Raw genomic sequence first — 15,354 nt, 5'->3', positions numbered from 1 at the left:
TTAGAGCTTTGCACTACTGTATTTTTCATCCCCGTTACTTGTGGCCTTGTGTGGAGTCTTCGGGGAATTCTGCAAAGAGGCTAGTAGAGCAACAGTAAATTCAAAGTTTTAAAAGTTAATACGGCAGCAAATTAAACAATTATATATCACTCATCTTGTGTGATGCATGAACTGTAGCTACAGCACTAGCGCCTCTCTCTGTATGGAGGACATCAGATCTGGAGTCAGGGTATGCCTGTTACATGTAGTGCGCAAGCATTTATATTGCAACTATACCCAAACAATATGTTCCATACGTTTTAAATAATTGTTCCGACTGAGTAAGAAATGGTTAGACAGCTATTGTGGCAGAAGTTTAACCTTCCATGATCTCCGACCAATGGATATGTAACGCGAAACAGTAACAGCTGCAGACAGATTTAACAATGTGAGCATTATTAGATCAGGTGACTTTCACAGTGTATCTGTTTCCAGTGTATCATTTATTGGTATCCCACAAGAGGTTATTAGAGAATGTGTGAGCATGTAAAAGAGTGACAGTAATAACCATGTGGCACTTTCAGTCCGTGCTGTATGATGCAGTCTTTTTGAGGTGAGCCGTGATGTGAAACACGATGAAGTGGAAAACAGCTGCCCGGAGTGAATGGCATATGGTTTCTAGTTCACAGATATGTGGGGAAACGGGGCTTTTAAACTTCAACCTTCGCATGAAACTGCCATCTGCCTTTTCTCCCAGCCATGAGGCCTGTAGCCTCTGTAGCCTTCCTGTTATGGGCTGCTGCTGGATTGGCCGACTGCTAGGGACTTCCTGTTCTGGGCTGTTGTTGGATTAGCTGACTGCAGCCAATGGCTGAATAATGATCATGTGGTCATATAAACATCTATTTATAAATGAAGACATCTTTATTTCTGCCCTGTCACACATTTGGTAGTGAATATTCACAAATAATGACAAATGACCCATCCATGTGAACAAAAAAGTAAAAACAGAATGGAAACTAAGCCCCTACACCTATTAAGTCTTCCAAACAATTCAACTTATCAATAGATATGCTTGAAATAATCTTGCTATTCTCTGTAAATAAGGTTCACTGCAAAATGTTCTGAACTTTCGTCAATATCCAAGTTCTCCCAGTGCAATAGAAATTGCGCCATCTGCTGTCCACTATTTCCAATTCCTCCATTGGTTTAATGCTTTCCATCTGTATCCCTCTCACGGGAATAAGCCCCTGTGAATTCAGAAATGGTAAACACCGCCTACAGCACACAGAGACCGCATTCCAAACCATATGTCCGTTTATTCAACAGAAAAAAGGTGAACAGCGTGAGCAGAGCATTCCAAAGCATGAGGTTACAGCAACATCATTTAGGTTAAAAATAAGAAATAGAAGTTTCCACTAAGAACACTTATTTATAGAAAATAGGTGCAATAAATGTACTCTATTACATATCTCATAAAATGCTAAGGACTGGTAGGCCAGAGAAGACTTAGCAATGGGTTTAAGAGCACTGCATGCGATGACAATTGTGGCATATACTGTAGAATGTTAATTTTTCAAAGCAGATTCTCCTTGCAGTCAATCAAACTATGATGCACAATGTCCATTACAAAAATTGTAACACATGCTTGAATGCTCCAAGACCCAAAAGTTCAGAATAATGATACTGGTTCGACTGAATGTCCTTCAGTCAAACAGTTCAGTTCTGAGGTCCAGACATTTTTTGGCACCCCTAAGTTTGTACTTAACTTCTATTTTGTACTTACTTATTTTATTCTATTCATTTTATTTTACGGTTAGAAAAGCAGTTCTGCAGTTTTCCCAGTTACATTTCAAGCAGTAGAGGAAGAACACAGTTTGATTAACTACTCTAAATTTATGGCCAACAGTCACACACTGAACAAAAACACTGAATACCATGGTAAATGCGTTAAAAATGAGGGAAAGAGTTTGGATATTTCCAGAAGGCGGAGAGTTGATCAGTTCCAAGTCAGAACTCAAAAATCGCATTAAGCATCAAAAGGATCACGCACCCAACTTATTTCTGAAATCGTAATTTTAAAATGTGACCAATTTGTTTGTCGTTTTTTAAAATGAGGACAGAGAAAGTGAGATTATTGAAAGGAGTCAAGCTCTTGACAGCGATACAACTGTCTGCAGCTCCTCTTGGTAGAGTTTGCGTTAGTCATCGCCTCCACAAATTATCTTGAGACAGTCCCCGTAGACACCGGACACATCCGACTGCAATGAAGAATACCAATCATACATCGTCACAACACAGAATAGCCCCTCTCAGTTAAATGACCCCACATACCCCTATTCTGCCACTTATTTTAGTGGCAAAATAGGGAAGTTAAAAACGGCTCTTGGTCATCTATCTATGCTTTTTAAACTTATCTTTGTCAATGTATGCATATGAACTGGACAAGGGTGCGATGTTAATTGGGGGGGCTGCGATGCAGACACTGAGTGCCCCCCCCCCCAACCCCCCACCCCTCACCCCCATAATACATTTTTTTCAAAGAACAGCTTTTTTAAAAACAGTTATTTAGTGATGAATGTCTGGTGAATTCTATGGGGAAAATACTTCAGACTACTAATCAGTATACCCCAATCACAACATGAAATGCCCATTATTTTTTTCATGAGCATGCTATATATGGGGGGGGGGGTGATTTGGCCTATTTTGTTATATTACAGCCTTGGGACTGGAACAATGATGTAGCTGGGTAAGTTTTAGCATTTCATCAAAAATCAAGCACAGTTATAAAAGGTATTTACATAAATCAAATCTTCAACTTGATTTTCAGAAGCAAGCTTTGTTTGAAATAAATTATATGAGTGTATTTCGAACTCGGGATACTCACCGCAATAGAAGAGAGCAGTGAACATTTGTACATCTTTTTGTACTCTGCCCTAATGTTCAGCAGGTCCAGCTCAGAGCGGCTGACCATTATTCTGTTCAGCGTCGCCTCGTCCGTACCGATACCCTAAAATGAGCACCAGTGACACACCAGTGGATTACCGCTCTGGTTATCAGAATCACTAGCCAAAGCGGAAAAAACTCCACAGTAACAGTTCTCAATAACAGTACTCTCTTTCACAAATAAATCCTGAATCAATTCAGCAGCACAGCCCTCTTCATATTTCATTTCCTGCGATTAGAACTTAACCATCTGCTTACCTTCATGCTGTTGCGGAGTCTTTCTGCCAGGTAGGCTGGGACATTCTTAACACATTTCACTGAATGAGAGAAAGGCATATTAGTAATAGGCGACAATAATGCTGTCAATCTAACTCTTCCACCACCATGTTACAGCGAAAGGCAGGGCTACCATAAGGGGAGGGAAGGTGGGGGGGGGGGGGGCGGCTTAGTACAATTCCAAGGGCCCTGACTGACAGGGGCCTCAAAGAATATTAGACCATGGGATTTCCAGGTGGTGGAACAGGTGGTGGGGCCCAATGTAAGAGCATCTTTTCATGGGGCCCAAAATCCTTAATATGCAATTTACTTCCAAAGGTAACAATAAAAAAATATATAGAACTGGAACAGAAACAACAATTGATTCCAAAACATGATCTTGTAATTCCACCATACCAACAGCCACCAGAAGGTCCTCGAGAGGCCCGGTCATTTCTCCTTCAATGCTCTGCTGAAGGGTCTTCCCACTTATTGCCTTGTATTCCACCAGTGCTACAAGAGAAGAACAAATTGGTAAAAAACTAAGCCATTTCCTGGTCTTTCAAGAAGCACACCTGGCTTCTACTCAGCATTGTACATTAACTTGCTTCCAGAAAAAATAATGCACTGGTAATGTAATGCTGAAAAGCCGTTTCCACTGTTGCAAATGCAGTACATAGAGAAGGGGGTTGGCACCATACTTTTTCTCAGCTGAGGTACGCTTCTGTGGCACAGAATGTCGATGAACTTGCTTTCGTCCGTTCCCCACTTCTTCTCTCCGGCCTCGTACAGGGCCTGCGACAGGAAATAAAAGAACAGTCGCTCCGTGGACAAGGAAGAGGTGTTCTACAATTGAAAGCTCAGTTTGATGCAGGCCAGACAGGCAACAGTTCCTCAATGCTAGAATGAGCAACAGAGATCTGTTGCCAGGACAAAAAAAGAGAAGTGACAGTGACGTGGAGACACCACTGCGAATTAAACTCAGGGGGTTTGTCCACCAAAAGCGAAGGCTAGGAGATGGCGGTACCTTAGCGTCCTTTTTGGCTTTCTCTGGGTCTGCGGTCTTCCCCTCATCCCTGTTTCCCTTAAATGGTAAACAGGAAAACGACATCAATCACACCATGGATGAAGAGTTTCAGCCGATGTTTACCGCAGACATTTAAAATAATGTTTTGTGGACTAACCTCTGCCAAGATGAGCAGCGCGGTTTCAAAATCACCTGATATTTCAGACTTCAGGTCATGTGTCAATTTCCTTCCTTTGTCTGTAGGGAAAAGAATGATACAATGACTCAGATATTCAGCATGAGTCCCTGTAACTGATTCATTATGGCTTCAAAAAAACAGAAGAATAAAGATCACCTGCCAAATAGACATCAGAGAAGGCTTTAATTTGTTTATTGGATCTTGAGGCAAAGATTTCTATTAAAGTACTCTCCTCGGTGCCTGGTCCCTGTAACAGACACATGGAACTTGAAAGTTATCTGTCAACTTATGAAGCCACTGTTAAATATCCTTATCAAATTTAAGGATGTTGACAATTTCATGTGATAAAGCAGTGATTTTGAGTTGACAAGAAACAAACTGAACCAAATAGAATTGTTTTTATTTCAGTGGCCATAGCTTATTCATTTACAACAGGGCTACTACTCAGCCCTGATCCTGGAGATCTACCGTCCAGTATGTTTTCACTTCAACCCTAACAAAGCACACCTTTAACACACATTTAACAGCAATAGATCTTCTTGAGCTGCTAATTAGTAGAATTAAGCGTGACAAATTAAAGTTGAAGTGAGAACCTACAGGACGATAGTTCTCCAGAAACATTGGGCAGCCCTGTTTTACAAGGCTATCATATATCAATACTAAAGAAAAAAAAGATATCTTATGATCAGTTTAAAGATCACTCACTTGCATGGCACGTGTGACCTCTAGGCAGTCATACTGTGCAGGTGGAGTGACAAGTCCAACCAACAGGCGTTCAAATGCACCCGCGGTGTCTCCTTCCAAATCGCTAACGAGAGTCTGAAGTAAATATAACCGACTGAAGCAAGTTCCTCCTTCAATACATATCATCAAGAAACTGTATAATAAAATAATAATAATAATAATAATAATAATAAGAATTATTATGTATTTTATTTATCAAGCACTTTTCAGAAGCCCAAGGCACTTTATAATCTATAAATCTTATATATACATAGAAATCTTAAATCAGTAACAATATGAAATTTGTCAGAGCACAGCAGTTTTACCCTCCCGGTTGCTTCTTGGTAGGCTTTACAGATTTCCTGGCGCTGGGCGTTGCTCCTGCGGGCTAAAATTTCAGCCAGAATATTTTCATTTGTGCCTGGAGATAAAAATGTGAAACAATCAGCTGCAGACAGAACACCAACTTCTGTAATTTAAACTGAGTGTTTGCGTTTCAGTTGTGGTTGTATTTAAGGCACAAAATGACATTGGCATGTCAAACAGAAGTTTTTAAAATATATTTTTTAAAAACATTGAAAATGCATCAGGCCTCATTAATAATTTAAAGAAGAAGAACAAGAATATTTCTGACACATGAATTGAGAGTTTCACAGACATCATTTATTTGTTAAGTGTATTATGGCATACACTTACATTTTTTCATATGAAGCAGACTTTTTATTATTTGTAATCACTGAGGTAAGGGAGATTTTGCAAAGTTATCAGAATTGAGAACGGGCACAATCATCCAAATGTTGTTTTTTCCTCGCCCTTGTGGGAGTTGTCAAGAAATGTACACTCAGCTGAATGCAATACAAACCTATAGTAAGCTATTAAAGTTTTTTTTTTTTTTTTACATATGCCATGTACATATTTGTAAATAAATATATAATTCAGCTTTGCATTTCTCTCAATTCCCTGATAAGAACATGTTCTCCTTTGTGAGATCTGCATTGTGTACTGTGGAAATAGTCTCACCAAATCCTTTGATAGCTTCACACAAAGCCTTGGCATCTTCCTTTGCGTTGAATCCGGCTTTGCTTTTAACGGTGCCTTTCTCCCCGGTCTGAATAAAACATGCAGGCACACAGGCAGAGGTGGGAAATCCAGGGGTCAGAAAGTAAAAATTCTGCCTTGTTTTCTTCCACTCATGAACTCAGCCTGCTGATCACACTTTGTACAGTAGTTCTATCTCCTGGCTGAAGGACTGTGCTTATTACCAAGTCCAAGTGATTGGAACACAATTCTGGGGAGGACTTTTACTTTCTGAACCTGGATTGTCCACCTTTGAGTACAGGATCACCAGGGCATACCCTGTTTGCACGTTCAGTCTTCCATCAAATGTAACCTCAAAATAAAATTTAAAAATTCAAATGTAGCTAATAGCTTCCAAGTCAATTATAAAGATAAGCCTTTTCGTTTATTACATTTTTTTTGTCCTTTCTTAACCTGCCAAGCCAATAAATTCACACAAGAAATGACCAGTGCAAAAGTTGCTTAGTTATGATGAAGAGCATATAGAATTAATTATGGTTATTCATAATTCAACTATATTCTCTAAGATAGTTTATTTAATGCATTGAGCCAACCTCCATTGTCAAAGAGGAGGGAGAGTCAAGAAGACCATCCAGTTCATCCTGAAATTGAGAGAAATTTAGAAAGTGAATCATCCACTGCATGGGAATTCAACTGAGGAGTTTAACCAATGCTGCAGGACCCTTGCATTCTGTGTCAGTTTTTAGCTTTCCAGGGACTAATGCAAATAGATTGTAAGCAAACCGTTATTTATGAACGACTGATAAGAAACATCTACATTAATTGAGCATGCACATTTTATTTAACATTTTAGCAGGAAAAACGAATTTAATGTAGGCCTACTGGTACGCCTATATTAATCCTTTCTGGTAGGCTATATAGACTCTTACCCATACAGATGCCATTGTAATTGTCGGGTGAGACCTTTGAAAAAAAAGAAATGTAAAAACGAAAATGTCACATTTGTGTTTCCAGCTGTGTCGAAAGATTTTTGTATTAGTACTGATAGTCCACCGTTTACAGTTACCCATTATACTTACAAAACGTCATATTCAAGGCACATGTTGCAATTATTGGAAAATTACATATTCATTAATCTATTGAGAAACACAGACAGCAAGTCGAGGCAATACGATCCGCTGGGGACATTAAAGTCGGCAGAGCCGAACATACATTGTACAGTAGGTTATTTAAATGCAATTCTGTGTATAGATACGATTGTGAATTCTTCCATTGTGTTTGGGCGGATATTTCAATGGGCACAGCGAAGCTGAAACCGTCGATGTGCCGGGCTAATGTGATGCATGGTTATTAATAAGTTAAACGTTAAAGATTACATTTTACCAACAACTTTCAGAGGTGCAACGTCAAATGTTCTATTTTCCTCTCACCTAACAAGCTTGACAATAAATAAATAAATGAATAAAAAATATTGGACCCACAAAAAATACTCGTGAATTAGCAGACGGAATTTATTATATAGGTGTTTAAGTATAAAAAATCAGTGCCAATAAGTGAAGCAAATCAACCATTCTATAACTTCCCGGCTTACATCTTCGATGGAACAAATCACAACATTGCACAGATGCCGGAAAAGTAAATAACTGCCAGAATGTTACTAAATTAGTAATAAAACGCGGATGCAAAACTTTCAAAACGCTTACCTGTCGAGCACGGTCTGTAAAATCTTACCGTTGAGCCACGCCTTTCACAAATATATCCTAGCGAGTTACGCCCATAGGATACGCCCAATGATGTCAGCTTCTGAAAATAAAAGTATAGGCTACCTGAACTAAATTCTGACAACCCCAACTCAAACATATAATGCTGTCGGAAAATATATTGAGAGGATTATGCAGTTATGAAAAGTAACCAGCAATTGCTGTTATTGTATAAAAACAATATAGAATTGGGCTACTGTTAAAGGACAGCCTCACTCAAACGTCACTTTTTTTACTTACTGCAGTAATCGTTTAATAGGCTATTACACGTAGCCTAGGCTACAGATTCTGTCTTTGTCCACCGTGCGTCTGCTGCAGGCGGTAGCGGTGTGCATTTTGTGTTCGTGTCAAATGTTTGTGCAACAGTGCGTTTATGTTTTCTGCGTGCCAAAGGTCTGTTTAACAGGTATATAGCCCAGCATCATGCTATCAACAGCGACAATTACTTCTCACAACGATTTTTATGAAATATTTTAAATCGGCTGTATTTGGGAGCAAAATCAATTGTAGCCTAGCTACAGTATAGGATGACACACTTCCGAAGGGAGTGATCATTTAATAGTGATGCATATCATTTTCAAGCATAGGCGTGTTGTGCAGACCTACTTTCCAGTTTCACAAACCGTAATTTCAATAATCTGTTTATAAAATAACTGCATATTGTGAAAATAAAAATAAATCTTTTGGAAAATAATGGATGAGGCAGATATATTCAGTTTATTTGTGTATTCAGAACTTATTTTATTGACAGGCTTACACTTAGGAGATATAACATATTTTTCAGATCAGACAGCTTATCTGAATCAACCACCCAGGAAAATTGTTGTTAGCATAATAAGACATTTTTATTTTTTGAAAATGCCAAACTTTTAGTTGCATTCGCCTTATGGTGACATCTGGCCTCTCCCAGGCTAAGCTAGTATAACCTGCTTGACTTGCTGAAGATCTGCTATGATTCTATGAATAGTCCACTGCTTTTCTCCACTAAAGACACAAAATAAAAATAAAGCATTAAGTGTGTGTTTCAAGTTTTTATTACTAAAAAGGCACGGAATACAGGCATCAGAATTTATAGCATTGTGCACATCAATGAATGTTAGCACCAAAAATATATATACTGGCATCTTCCAAACCTTCCACTGCCTCAGTGACAGGTACATCCTGTAATGGATTACAAAAATATAGCATTGACTGTAGCCAAACAAATCCCACTGTATGTAATACTCAATACTGCAGTACATTCAGTGCTGTGGAACCATGGGAATTGAAGTTTTATTGCCTACAGCGTTCAAAATACAACATCGCTTTCTTGCTCAGCACCATAATACTTCCAGCACACAAGCTGATCATTCTTACAGACTATGGGAAAAAAATTAATAAATGCACCGTCTTAATAGATGATATGAGAGTAACATAATAATACATAATGCACAATAACACAAAGAGGAAGATCTCTTAGAAGCATGTTGCTGCTAAGATGTACTGATACACATTATGTACAATTAAAAGAAACAATAGAACAAGACTGAGGCTGTGAGTCATTTGGACAGAATGTAAGCATAATGCCAAGACACATAGTGGTACAAAACACTGGTAATATGTGTAAAAAAACAAAAACTATATTCTACTACAGTGGTTAAAAGACACAGGATAAAGCATTTTTGAGCAGTGGAAAACTCATGAACACAATCTACAGTAGTTTTCAAAGTGCACAGTTATATCAAAACTGTCTTGTTTTTTTGTCATGAGCATTACTTGCACTCTTTATCAGTGTTTGCTTTTTATGTCTCGTCTTTAAAAGGAAAAATACCTTGGACGATTCGTTTGAGTTTGAATTTGGAAATACAATTCGCAATACTGCAGGATTCCTCTTCTGAGCAGTGGCCATGGTAAATAAAATGAGTGATGTGGAAAAATGCATTTCTGGCTGCAGGACTTCAGTTTCTGATGGTTAACGGATGAGCGTATCATCAAGTAATTGCACTTCAGTAGATATACAAACTACTCATCCAGCCGCAAGTGTTGGCACACTCATTCTGTGCTTAACCCTTGCATTAATCATAGTGGTCACATTGTAGTTCAGCAGTTTGAAATGAAATTTGCAACTGGACAACTGAAAAAAAAAAACATCACCTAAGCAAAGAGAAGTTAAAGTGCCTGAGCTACCGCAGATCATGGTGATGTTCACGTAGATTTAGAAAGCAGTGATTTTCATGTAGACTTAGAAAACAATTTCCAGAAGTCAATCAATGTCACAAGGCTGTAGTCTTTGAAACCTCAGATTCTAGGTCTGAACTGTTGAAATTACAGCAGATCAGATGTGAAAATCAGGTTTAAGTGGTGTGATAGGCCTTAGTTCTTGTGAGGTAGCTCAGTTGTGAAATGATTACTCTGCATAGCTGGCCAGAACATTTCCCTTTTTTTTCTGGTCGTATAAAAATACAATAACAATATCTTTTTTTCCTTTAATTACAAACAACAATAGAAAATGTGACTTTCCAAAAGAAAACTCTCATCTATGATTAGACCTCTGTGCCGTCGTTCAAGTTGTTGTGGAGTTTGACCTCCAGGTTGACCTGCTTGACCTTGACCCCATTGACCTTGCAGACCTCCGGACTTTTGTTGAGGATGTTGATGTTCTTGACGGCGCAGTGCTTGCTGTTCTTCTCCATCCGGTCAATATTCCTCAGGCACGCCTCTACCTTGGTGTTGAGGGGGTACTCCTCCGCAGAGTCCTTCGGCGGCTTCTTCTTCCCCTTCCGTCGGCACTTCTTGAACAGGAAGCAGGAGGCCAGGAGGACCAGGACCAGCAGGGTGACGGCCGCCACCCCGCCGCCGATGGGTGCGCCCGTCTGGGGGCCGAAGGTGGCCGAGGCCTCCACCTCCAGCCTCAGCGTCTTCATGTTGGTGCCGTTCTTCACCTGGTCGCCCTCGTTGTCGTAGATGAGGGACTCGTCCAGGGTGAGGCGCCCCGACCTGTCCACCAGGTCCCGCCGGCTCCTCAGCTGGTAGGTCAGCGAGCGCTGGATCCTGGGGCCGGAGACCGAGTCCGGTCCAATCACGTAGATCACCTGCAGGTACCACTGATGCCCGGCCTCCACCTGTCAATAAGCAAACAAAGGCAAGGATGGTTTAGTGCAGAGAGGCTCAAATCTGGCCTTACAGGCGAGAGGTCCTGCTGGTTTTCCTTTCTACTTGATAGTTAATTGAGCAATCAATGCCACTGATTGGCCAGATATTTAACTCACCTGGTGTCCCAGGAGAAGAATGAAAACCTGCCAGTACTAGTACTACTGGCCTTCAGTATCACTAACACAGAATATCGATCTTAGAATTTCCATCAGATTTATTTACAAACTGGGATGAAAACTTTTATCTAGTAGGACAAGGCCAAGAAGACAGCATAGAAATACAAGACAATGGAGAAGATTCACCAACCTTATAAAGAGCGTCAACCTTCATGGTGAACCCGTCGACCCCAGGCATCGCTGTCATGGACTGCAGATCCAGGATGTCAGACGCAAAGCTGGCCTCGAAGGGCACGTCGTGGAAGTACCTGTCGCACACCTCCGGCTGTTTCCGGTCCTTTAAGAATAAAGACGGAACATTCTAGCTTTCCCCCATTTAATTTCACTGCAATATTATGACTTTTGAACGTGCTCGCAGCTGCCTCCTCCTTCTGCAGAGGAGTGACCAGGGGGGGACTGATAAAAAATGTGCAATTATTCAATTTGTAACTCAAAAGGCAGCACAGGTAACACAATGTTTTTTTTGAGACACGTTTTAACAGGAAGTCAGTGTACATTTCACGGTCTAAAATTATCTATGGTAGTAGTTGTCAAAAGTGGTAGAGCCGGTCAGGGCAGTGGTAGCAAAAAGCGACCGAGCCTTCCCGTTTTGTGGGAGTGGCGGGTGCGTGGGACGTACCAGCAGCAGGAATCTGTGTTTCAGGTGCTTGTTGGGCTGGATGCAGCCGTACTGCGGGCCCTCGTTGTACAGGGTGCCCGTGGGGTCGAAGAAGGGCACGTATCCGTCCCTCCCCGTGCACAGGTACACCTTCTCCAGCTGGAGCCTGTAGGCCGCGTTCAGGTTCTGCTCGGGGTTCCACAGCACTCGGCCGTACAGCGTCTGGCCTGTGGGGGAGAGGGTGTGAACGCCTCGCCCAAACGTGAAGCCAAAACAGGGCAGGGAGGACTGGAACTGGAGATTAACCCCTCGAAGAGCAGGTTTTTTGGAATGCTTTCTTTTTTTCAACATTCAAAGGCAGTGTTCCAGAACTCCATTGTTTTCAGTTATGAGTAGTGATTAGACTGTCGTTATAACCTATCCTGTGGGGTTTTCATTAAGCTTCTATGTTCGTCATGGTCACATACATGACTACGTGCACCATCAAGTCACAACAACTTATAGCCTACTTCATAGCTTACAAGTGAATATAGCTCTGTCTTGCCTACGTTCAAGCCCAGAGCCATCATACGTCATTAATGCCTTTCTACAAGGAATATAATGCCTAAGACAAGCCGCAAAATCAGACAGTGTGAATCGATCTGAAGCGAGCATGGGACTCTGTAGTTTACCCATAGAGAAGGCCCCTTTGTAATCCATTTCGGCCATGGACATGTCTGCTTTGGCTGGGTCCATCATGAAGACCTTCTCGTTGTTGCAGAGCTGGAACTCCGTGTTTAAGGAGTAGACGACGGGGACGGGCCGGTTCGTCTGCTGGAAGGCGATGGGCACCAGGAACCTGGGGGGAGGAGCTACATTACAACCCTGCCGTATACGCAGCGCTCGCTCATAGTCGCCACGGCAGTTCTGAGGCATGCCGATCTCACGGTATTCCGCTGCAAAGACTCATTCCCTCAAACCCCTCCCCAACACCCACCCCCTGTGATGCTGTGTTCTCATACAACTTAACCTCAGGGCTTTTAAAACAACCTGTACATTTTAAACAAAGTAGCATACCAGATGTAATAGGATCACATCTGCAAATGAAAATGTTAAGCATAGTTTAGATTGTCGTACTTCTCTGGGGCGTGAGCTGTGCAGGAGAGGGGCTTGTCTCCCGGGTCGATCCAGGGCTGGGTAGGCTGAACGGTGCAGGGTATGAGGAAGACAGTGTACTCTCCAGAGTAGTCTTTCCTGAAACACAACATGGCTGACGTTTCTATGGTGACAGAGGTGTGCTGGGGACAAAAGTACTGAAAAACCTGCAGCTTGGTGATTTAAAATGCATCAATCAATCAGCCAATCAATCAGTCAATTGATGAACAATCCAACCAACCAATCAATAAAAAAGACATTTTGTTTTAGCACATTTTCCTAATTGGAACTTGTCAAAAGTGAGAGCGGACAGACCGTATGAGTGAAAGGCTGCATTTGAGAGACGACTGCTGAACAAGAGAACCCAAACCAGTAGGGACAAAAAGCAGACTTATTGGTAAGTTATTCCCTTAAACTCCAGTTACAGAGGTACAAAAAGTTAAGAAAACCACTTGGAAAATAGTGAAATGGATTACAACAATCAATGGGTCTAAGTAAGTAAGACCCAGATTAGAGCCATACAAGGCTGTAGCTGATTAGTGGACAAAGGTGCCACAATCACAGGGACTGTCTGTCCTGCAGGGTCCACTGCTCACCTGCTGTAGGAGCTGGTGGCCCTCCACAGCTGGTAGGGGGAGTCGAAGGATTGGGCGCTCCACAGCAGCTGCAGGTCAAAGTCGATGCCCCCAAGGTGGTCTGGAGCCATCAGGTGGGACTTATGGCCTGGGAGGGTGTGATGCTCCGGGACGAACTGACCTGGGACACGGCAAGGAAAAAAATAACTCAATCTGAGACGTAACACGCCACAATTAGTCTGAATAGAAGACATTGGGTGAATAAGAACAGCGTATGACACCAGTTAATCAGCTACCTAGATTAGATGCTTTGGTGATACTACAAAGGTCACAGACGTAGCCTTACCTCTGAATTTGGCATGCGTTTTGAACTCTATCACTAGCCGCCCATCCTCTCTGATGTAGATTCTGATAATCTGAAGTCTGGCAGACAGAACGCTGTCAGTCTGAATGCCTGTCAACAGGAGAAGAAAGTGAGACATGCCAGAATATTTATCTGTAGCCTGGGAGAGACAAATGCAGGTCCTACCGGGCTGGCAGGAATGGCATCTGCCAAGTTACGCCTTGGCGGGGCATGCCGCATACCTATACAGCACCGAGAGTTTGGCAAGTTTCAGGATTTCCTACAGAAGTAACCACAATGACTACCGACTCTCAGTCCTTACGAGCATAACTACTGTACCTTCTGACTTCACGTAAACAGACACAATCCACACAATAAAGCCCCAAACTTGGGTTATTTCGCATTTTCTTGTTTATCCTACCGATTTCATCACAAATGCTCCTGTCCCTAATTGTTTAATAAACACATAATTATTGTTTGAAGGCATAAGTTGGAGCCTGGATTTTCAGTGTACTCTGGGATGTGTTTTGGCCCTGCGGCTCCTCACCGGTCCTCCAGAGCACGGTGTCGTAGAAGAAGGAGAACTCCATCTCAGTGTGGTGCTCCAGGGAGGCCCAGCCCCGCGGTGCTGTCACATAGATGTAGGACACGTACAGGGGCACCTGCACCGTGAGGAAGGACTGCGCGGAGTCCCGCACCTGTACCACACACACACACACGCACGCATACACACACACACACACCGTCAGGTTTGTACGATGAGTTACGGAGTACATGCAAATGCAGAGCCAATAATAGTTTAGGATTAGCTTGGCTCTGTTTCATGATAGTCAAAGTTAATGCAGATTTCCCACGGTAAAAGGGAAAGGGAACTATGTGCATGAATCCACAGTGCCATACTGATTTCGATATCACCCTAGAAGTTAATATACAAAAACCGTTAAGGTATTTCTCTGAAAAATGACAGGAGTTTAAGTTGACTTGAAAAACTTAAACCGTTGAAAGAAATAAGAAACCCAGTGAAAGTGTAAGGGAGGCATTCTCTGGAAATAGTGCATTGAAAGAGAACTACAGATGCCTTCAATCTGCTCAAACAACAGATTGTTTTCGACCGCCAAACCCCGCACCTGGAAGTCGGCCGTGACGGACCCCCCGCACACGTCGATCAGCTCGGTCATGTCGTAGTAGGCGTCGAAGGTCCAGATGCAGCTCTTCAGGTTGAGGTGCTTGTAGAGCTGAATGGTCTTCGGTTCCCTCACGCTTGGGTTGAACTGGTAGGGCCGGTCGAACCCGGGGCCCAGGGAGATGCTGTCGTAGGACACGTCATCTAGGAAGCCCGTTTCTGGAAGCAGATGGACACGTTCGTTTCTTCACTCTTACGTTAATGACAGGGGTACCACTTTCTATCCAATGTTAAGTCCATGGGATTCTCAAGGATTCTCAAATGAAGGATTTTTAAAAGGTTTTCTCCATCTTATGTTGAACTTCAT

The 15,354-nt window shown here is 42.0% G+C and overlaps 2 protein-coding genes across 5 annotated transcripts in view; both read right to left on the bottom strand.

The window, feature by feature from the left end:
- Positions 1-1,278: 1,278 nt before the first annotated feature.
- On the bottom strand, positions 1,279-7,887 carry anxa3a (annexin A3a). 2 transcript variants are annotated; one of them, XM_064296646.1, is made up of 14 exons: positions 7,850-7,887; positions 7,076-7,109; positions 6,740-6,787; positions 6,129-6,216; positions 5,435-5,529; positions 5,091-5,204; positions 4,542-4,632; positions 4,365-4,444; positions 4,208-4,264; positions 3,882-3,975; positions 3,598-3,693; positions 3,184-3,242; positions 2,867-2,989; positions 1,279-2,240 (listed from the first exon to the last, which is right to left on the bottom strand). In XM_064296646.1, exons 2-14 carry the CDS (start codon positions 7,088-7,090, stop codon positions 2,181-2,183), a joined length of 1,020 nt encoding a protein of 339 aa, XP_064152716.1. In that variant the 5' UTR covers positions 7,091-7,109; positions 7,850-7,887; the 3' UTR covers positions 1,279-2,180. The 2 variants fall into 2 exon arrangements, with proteins under 2 accessions (XP_064152716.1, XP_064152717.1); XM_064296647.1 differs by lacking the exon at positions 7,850-7,887 and adding an exon at positions 7,530-7,584.
- Positions 7,888-8,922: 1,035 nt separating this feature from the next.
- The window catches only part of fras1 (Fraser extracellular matrix complex subunit 1), a 114,298-nt gene continuing 107,866 nt past the window's right edge, over positions 8,923-15,354 (bottom strand). For all 3 annotated transcript variants that reach the window (XM_064296643.1, XM_064296645.1, XM_064296644.1), the window contains 9 exons: positions 14,992-15,206; positions 14,412-14,562; positions 13,868-13,975; positions 13,543-13,702; positions 12,929-13,045; positions 12,484-12,650; positions 11,834-12,039; positions 11,345-11,491; positions 8,923-11,007 (listed from right to left, as the gene is read on the bottom strand). In XM_064296643.1, coding sequence (XP_064152713.1) covers positions 10,429-11,007; positions 11,345-11,491; positions 11,834-12,039; positions 12,484-12,650; positions 12,929-13,045; positions 13,543-13,702; positions 13,868-13,975; positions 14,412-14,562; positions 14,992-15,206 — 1,850 coding nt within the window. In that variant the 3' untranslated portion in view covers positions 8,923-10,428. The remainder of the gene's footprint in view (positions 11,008-11,344; positions 11,492-11,833; positions 12,040-12,483; positions 12,651-12,928; positions 13,046-13,542; positions 13,703-13,867; positions 13,976-14,411; positions 14,563-14,991; positions 15,207-15,354) is intronic.

This window comes from Anguilla rostrata, chromosome 10 (genome assembly GCF_018555375.3).
Source record: "Anguilla rostrata isolate EN2019 chromosome 10, ASM1855537v3, whole genome shotgun sequence".
Lineage (NCBI taxonomy): Eukaryota > Metazoa > Chordata > Actinopteri > Anguilliformes > Anguillidae > Anguilla > Anguilla rostrata.
Note: the sequence above shows the minus strand (reverse complement) of the source record. Positions and strands in the feature narration are given on the sequence as shown.

Coding starts and splice junctions, on each gene's coding strand:
- anxa3a (XM_064296646.1), bottom strand. Junction 3,243..3,597: donor GGACCTTCTGGTGGCTGTTG/GTATGGTGGAAT, acceptor TCTCTCATTCAG/TGAAATGTGTTAAGAATGTC. Junction 2,990..3,183: donor GACTCCGCAACAGCATGAAG/GTAAGCAGATGG, acceptor TGCTCATTTTAG/GGTATCGGTACGGACGAGGC.